Source organism: Tachysurus vachellii, chromosome 6 (genome assembly GCF_030014155.1).
Source record: "Tachysurus vachellii isolate PV-2020 chromosome 6, HZAU_Pvac_v1, whole genome shotgun sequence".
NCBI lineage: Eukaryota > Metazoa > Chordata > Actinopteri > Siluriformes > Bagridae > Tachysurus > Tachysurus vachellii.
The window spans coordinates 29944459-29951958 of NC_083465.1; the positions used below are offsets into that span (position 1 = coordinate 29944459).

The following is a 7500-nucleotide window of genomic DNA, read 5'->3' on the forward strand; positions in this document are numbered from 1 at the left end:
ATGATGTGTGAGCAGACATGTGTGTATGATGAGTTACTAAATAACACACTCCTGATGCTAGATTAAACTCTAAATCCTGGGACTTTATCGACGTCGGATTCGATCACAGTGTGAGGATGTTATTATTAAACAGTAAATATTTATGTGATGCTTCACACACACGACAAGGCGAGGCGAGGCGAGGCGCTACTGTCAGGAATAAGCTGTGGGAGAATTATCAGGGGCTTTATTGGAAATGCACAGACACACACACACACACACACACACACACACACACACACAAACACACACACACATGCACACACACACAAACACACACACGCAAACACATGCACACACACACATGCACACACACATGCTTTATTTATAGTTTCTCCTCCAGGCATCTCTAGTGTGTGTTTGGGTGTGTGTTGTGTTTATGCATGTTGTAATGTATTTATCTTGATTTTTATGGTTCTATCATTCTATCACTTAACTTTAATGAAGGTGAGTGAGACAGACAGACAGACAGACAGAGAGACAAACAGACAGACAGACAGACAGACAGACAGACAGACAGACAGGTAAACAGACAGACAGACAGACAGACAGACAGAGAGAGAGACAAACAGACAGACAGACAGACAGACAGACAGACAGGTAAACAGACAGACAGACAGACAGAGAGACAAACAGACAGACAGACAGACAGACAGGCAGACAGACAGACAGACAGACAGACAGACAGACAGGTCGACAGACAGACAGACAGAGAGAGAGGAGAGAGAGACAGAGAGAGAGACAGAGAGAGGAGAGAGAGACAGAGAGAGGAGAGAGAGGAGAGAGAGAGAGAGAGAGGAGAGAGAGAGAGAGAGAGAGAGAGAGAGAGAGACAGAGAGAGGAGAGAGAGACAGAGAGAGAGAGAGAGAGAGAGAGAGAGAGAGAGAGAGAGAGAGAGAGACAGAGAGAGAGAGAGAGAGAGAGAGAGGAGGATTATGGGACTTTAACGCTCTGATACTTCAGTGCTTTTGTTTTATGAGCGCTCACAAAGTAAACGAGATCTGAGTTATATCTGCTGTCACACTTTACACACTGTTTACCTGACACACACACACACACACACACATATGCATACAACCCCCCACCCCCACCCCACACACACAAATGCATACAACCCCACACACACACAAATGCATACAACCCCACACACACACTTACATGCACACACAGATACTGTAAGACAGACACGGTACCTGAGAGGTCATAATGAAAGGAAAGAGAGACACAAGGGTGCGTTAAGGAGAAAAATAAACAACAAAGCATTTTAACTGTGTGTGTGTGTGTGTGTGTGTGTGTGTGTGTGTGTGTGCAGTTTGGTCTCTGTAATCCGAGGTCAGGTGCTTACTGCAGACGGAACGCCGCTTATTGGAGTAAACGTCTCCTTCGTACACTTCCCTGAACACGGATACACCATCACCCGACAGGACGGCATGTAAGTGTTTTACACACACACACACACACACACACACACACACACACACACACACACAAAAACCATATGTATTGTGAGTGTTATTTCCAGTACTGAATAATGGAGTAAATGTCACAATGTCATGTAAAACATTATGGATGGCTCTGTTCATGCTGAGAGCCTGCTGTTTATGTATGTAGAGCTGTGTGTGTGTGTGTGTTTGTGTGTGTGTGTGTGTGTGTGTGTGTGTGTGTGGGTGTGTGTGTGTGTCAAGATCATCTCATGCTAATGGTGGCTTGCTGAGTCTGACTCTGTTTAACATTCACTTAGTTTAACACACACAGACACACACACATGAACACACACACTCTCTCACTCTCTCTCTCTCTATCTCTCTCTCTCTCACACACACACACACATTCTCGCTCTCTCTCTCTCGATCTTTCTCTCTCTCTCACACACACACATTCTCTCTTGCTCTCTCTCTCTCTCTCTCTCTATCTCTCTCTCTCTCTCTTTCATACACACACACCAGAGGGAAAGAGATAGACAGACAGATGAAAAGACAATCAGAGACAGAGAGAGACAGAAGACAGAGGGGTGGGTGAGCAAGAATGTAATTAAAATATGTTAAAGAGGAAAAATAATAGGTAAAGGGTGAAGGAGATGATGATGGAAATAGAAAGAGAGATGTGTAAAATTAGAGAGAGAGAGAGAGAGAGAGAGAGAGAGAGAGAGAGAGAGAGAGAGAGAGAGAGAACGAGCAGAAAAAGGAATGCTGGGGAATGAAATGAATGGAGAGAAAGAGAATGAAAATAAGTATGAGGAATGAAAATAAGAATGTGCTGGGGAACAAAGACACAAAGAGAAATTAAAGAATGAGGGATGTGGAGATTTTGACAAAAAAAGAGTAAGTAAGACAAAAGTAAGTCAGAGAGTTAGAGAGAAATAATACTGCGATAAAGAGAGGACTAAAAAGAGAGGATGAAAGAAACAGTGAGAAAACAAAGGGGCAGAGAAGACAGTCGGATGATAGAAGGATTTGGAGAGAGTGAGAATAAAGAATAAGAATGAGTGATGGAGAGAATACAGACACTGGAGAGAGGTTAGGGAAGACAAAAGGAAAAAGAACGGAAAAGAGAGAAAATGAAGATGATAGAGAGAGAGAGTGAATGTGAGAGGTGTGTAATAGAGAGTATAATAGTGAGGGAGTGAAGGATGAGACCCAGATTGCAGAAAAGAGGATAATGAGAGGGCTACAGGTGAAAAGATGGAGGGGGAGAGAGAGAGAGAGAGAGAGAGAGAGAGAGAGAGAGAGAGAGAGAGAGAGAGAGAGAGAGAATATTATCCCACTCAACATCCACTGCAGGAGCTCATCAACTAAAAACTGGTCCACCAGAATAACAGAAATGTGTGTGTGTGTGTGTGTGTGTGGTCACCCAAACCCACTGCCAACATCTGTCTTCATTTCATCATTTATACCCCGTCTTTCTCTGGTTGCTTCGTTATTAAAATCAACTCCTATCTAAATTTCCTGTTCGTTAGAGTTTTGTTCATTAGTAAGTAATTAGCCACAGAGCTACATGCTAACATTTCATTTACATTTACCATTTATGGCATTTAAGACTTCCATATAGTCTCAAAACCACATCAGAAACATCCTCACAGGGACTCAGTGCCATCAGGGAAAAGACCTTGTTGGGGAGGGAGATTTGTTTAGGGAGATTATAGACAGCCAGGGGAAGTTCATATCACCACACGGCTGTCAGGACACAGAAGAGACTTGAGGCTGGAGATGGAGGGTCCTGTCGAGGGAGTGTGGTGCAGAGCTAGGTATGTGAAGTGTGTTATGTTCGATGGGTTCTGGTTCATTTTTGTAAGCAGACGTCAGTGTGTAAAATTGTGGGCAAGTACAGGAAGCCAGTGGGGGAATGTAGCGACAGGTTGGTGTGGGACACATGAAGAGGTTTAAAAGACGTCTTAGGATAGCATTGAGAACCAGAACTGCCAGAAGATCATAGCAGACAAGAGACTGAACGAGCACCTCAAGGTGATAGAATCGACCAGATTCTCCTGATGGTACAGGAGAAACCTGCATGATTGAGTCAGTAGCAATATGAGGCAAGAAAGGCAGTTGGTCGTCCATGGTCCTCTAACGTCGTGTGCCATGACAGATGGTGAACAAGGAGACCACAAGATCTTGACATAAGGATGCATCTCCAGGGATGATTGGCAGCTCAGATTTGCTGGGATTTAGTTTCTGATGAGATGCCATTCATTAAATGATGTCTGCCAGACATGCTGAGCAAATATCTGAGACAGGACAGAGGATGTGTTGAGTGTCATTGGGAAAGTCCTTATAGCTCTGTCTATGTTTTATGTAGCACATGTCCTGGAGAAGCGTTGTCTCATGTCACTGTGTGCTGCAACAGCTATACTGTATATGATTGAAATGTCAGTAAAAGCTTCTTGACTTGACTTGAGAGGAAGAAAAACTACGAGAGGATATGAGCTCATTGAGAAAATGGCTTCAGAAGGAAAAGAGAATAGGACCCAGTAATGAGCCTTGTAGGACATCAGTGGAAACTGTGGCATAACATTCTGGATCAGTTACAGAGCCGGGATGACATGTGGAGGCAGACCTTCCAGGAGGGAGACCTATCTTAGCAGCCAAGTTACTGAACAAGCTCCTTATTGGGTAGAAAGGGACGGATCTTCCCGATGATGAAGATATAGAGACACCTGTAGGATTATGTCAGTTTAGCAACACGAGGCGAGAAGGAAAGCAGGTTGTTCATGCTTATAGCAACGCTGTGTCTAGTGACAGATGATGAGATCGGGAGACTTGTCCGAGACTTGGAGTCCACTACATCTTGACATAAGGATGCATCTCTGGGGAGGTACAGGGGCTCAGTTTTGCCAAGATTAAACTGCCAGACATGCTGAGATCTGAGCAGAAACATTAGTGTTTGAGGGAGGAAAGTAGAGGATGGGTTGAGTGTCATTGGCATAGCAGTGGCACAAAGCCTATGTGAGGATATGAGATCATTTAGAGCCTGTATACCAAGGGACCTAGCAATAAGCCTTGAGAGTCTGCATGTGGATCTTCTCCATGACACCTGTCATGACTGTCCCTCAGGGTAGGAAGCAATCCAAGCTGTGTCAAGAATTCCAAGACTAGTCAGGATGGGTGAGACGTTCTTGTACTAAAGGTCACTGAGAGATCAAGGAGGGTGAGGACTGATAATAGGCAAGAAGCTTCTCAGTGATGACCACAAGGCAAATTTTTGTGGTGTGTTTCTCTTTGAAGCCAGGCTGGCTAGGATCTCTGAGGTTATTCTGGGTGAAACAGAGACGCATTTGATTGTAAACAGTGTATTTACGAATTTTAGGAGGAAAAAGATAGATATGATTTTAGTCAGAAGTTTCTAATGTCTGATGTATCCAGAGTGTTATTCTCAAGAATGGAAATGATTCTTGCTGTCTGGAATGCAGTTGGAGTATGAGCAGATAGAGGAGATGAAGGGGAGGAGGTCTTGTGAGATGATCGGGAGCATAGCAGAAAGCATCGTGGGATCCAGCAAAGCAGTGGGAGGATTTCAGAGCAAGATAATCTGCAGGGTCTTTTCTTCTGATAGAGAAGAAAAACGTGTCCGTGTAAGAGAAAGGGAGTTATGAACGTAGAGTGTAGAAATAGGACGTAGGAGTGAAGCACTGCCAATCTTCTCATCAAAGAAAGTGTCATCAGCAGTCAGGGAGGATAGTGAAGGAGAAGGCGGTGGGTTAAGTACTGAAGAAAAGATATTGTGGAGCTTGTGATGATTTTGCACAAGAGCTTCTAGATTTCCCTCGAAGAAGGAGGTCTTAATATCTGTCACCTCAGATAAGAATTAGACAGGAGAAAGCTGTACGAGAACAAATCATCATCATGTTATTTCCAGCAGTTTCTTTTAGCTGATCTATAATTCTTCACATCTGACATCCCAGGAGCAGGACAAGAAGGTTTAAAGTGTTTCTGGCTAAGCTAAGAGTTAGAAAGGAAAAGGAGTATAAGGGGGCTGATTGCCTGTCGGAAGCAACAGGGGATGTGGCGATAAAGTGGAGCCACATTACAGTAGAGTTTTTAGATTCTATGGTAACAACTCGACAACAAACGGACGCGGTCGTGTTTCATCTCTGACGAGACGTTTCTTTAACATTTAAGGAAGGAGTCTCCAGTGCCAGAGCTTTGTTACAGGCGGCGGTAAAACCGATGCCCTGCAGTTTCTCTCAGCTGTTTATATACGTGTTTAATTTACCTTTAATGATATAATAATAGGGGGGCACGGTGGCTTAGTGGTTAGTACGTTCGCCTCACATCTCCAGGGATGGGGGTTCGATTCCCGCCTCCACCTTGTGTGTGTGGAGTTTGCATGTTCTCCCAGTGCCTCGGGGGTTTCCTCCGGGTACTCTGGTTTCCTCCCCCGGTCCAAAGACATGCATGGTAGGTTGATTGGCATCTCTGGAAAATTGTCCGTAGTGTGTGAGAGTGTGAGTGAATGAGAGTGTGTGTGATGGGTTGGCACGCCGTCCAGGGTGTGTCCTGCCTTGATGCCCGATGACGCCTGAGATAGGCACAGGCTCCCCGTGACCTGAAGTAGTTCAGATAAGCGGTAGAAGATGAATGAATGAATGAATGATATAATAATATACATTTAATAACGTTTTAAAACCGATCTATTGCCTTTTTGTTTGATCAAAGATTTTTTTTTTTTTTAAGTTTTGTTTTATGATGATTTACATTAGATTCTAGGTTTAATTTTAGTTCACTTTAATTACCTGGGGCATGCGGTTACTGTTCCTAATTAGCATATTTATGAATATTTATAGATCTTTGCATGGGTAATAAGGAGAAAGGTGTAGAGACGTTTTTAGAAATTTCTCAGGCATTGAAAACATATTCAACAATTTATTATTCAAATATTTAATTATTTTTAACGGTTAGAATCCGACCTTTAGGGGTTCTTTAACGGCGTTCTCACCTCGGTTCATCCTCCCGCTGTCTGATGTGGAAATTAGACCCCGTCCGGTCTGTCTCCTCCGGCTGCAGCTCGCACGCTGACAAATGTTTTCCTCAAATTTTCATTAAGCATTGAAAAAAAAAATCCAGCCACAAACCGCGGAACTGATGATTTAAACCTGGAGCGTATTTTTAGTTTCAGGAGATCAGCGACGAGGAAGCGCAGAAGAGACGAGTCTGGATACTTAAACTAAAATCATCAGATCACACACTCACACTCGTCTTTTATCTTTTATCTCTGGCTGTGTGTGTGTGTGTGTGTGTGTGTGTGTGTGTGTGTGTGTGTGTGTGTGTGTAGATGCACACATTTGTACTTTTACAGGTTTTACTTGGCTTTTTAATAATTTATTTATTGTAATTAAATCATTAATTATTGATTACAACATTTGTGAGGAAACTTTAGTTCGTTTTCTGGCTGTTTTTTTTTTTTCTCACTTGCTTTTTATATTTTTAATTATTTATCTTTTAATCCATTTTTTTCTCTTTACTTTCTCTTTATTTGCTCTCTGTCGTTAATTCCTTTTTTTTCTATATTTTTCTCCCTCTTTCCTTTTTTATCTTCCTTCTTATATTAATTCATTGTTATGTAAATATTTATATTGTTTTATTTGTTTCTTTCTTTCTTTCTTTCTTTCTTTCCTTCTTTCTTTCTTTTTTAACCCTCATCATTCCTTCCTGTTTGTTTGACATGGTGTGTTTTGTCCCTCAGCCAATCAGCTTTCTCTTTGTGTGTCAGGTTTGATATTCTGGCCAATGGCGGTGCGTCTCTGACCCTGAGTTTTGAGCGCGCTCCGTTCCTGCCGCAGCAGCGCACAGTGTGGCTTCCGTGGAACGTGTTTTATGTGATGGACACACTGGTGCTGAAGAAGGAGCAGAACGACATTCCCAGCTGTGACCTGAGTGGATTTGTTAGGCCCAGCCCTCTCATTGTGACCACGCCCCTTTCTACCTTCTTCAGATCTGTACCTGAGAACGGACCAATCATCCCTGA

At 43.0% G+C, this 7500-nt stretch overlaps 1 protein-coding gene across 8 annotated transcripts in view; it reads left to right on the forward strand.

Moving 5' to 3' along the window:
- tenm3 (teneurin transmembrane protein 3) overlaps positions 1-7500 on the forward strand; it is a 355350-nt gene that overhangs the window by 286558 nt on the left and 61292 nt on the right. For all 8 annotated transcript variants that reach the window (XM_060873214.1, XM_060873217.1, XM_060873218.1 and 5 more), the window contains 2 exons: positions 1352-1471; positions 7246-7500. The exon at positions 7246-7500 is cut by the window's right edge and continues 7 nt beyond it. In XM_060873214.1, the coding sequence (XP_060729197.1) occupies positions 1352-1471; positions 7246-7500 (375 nt within the window). The remainder of the gene's footprint in view (positions 1-1351; positions 1472-7245) is intronic.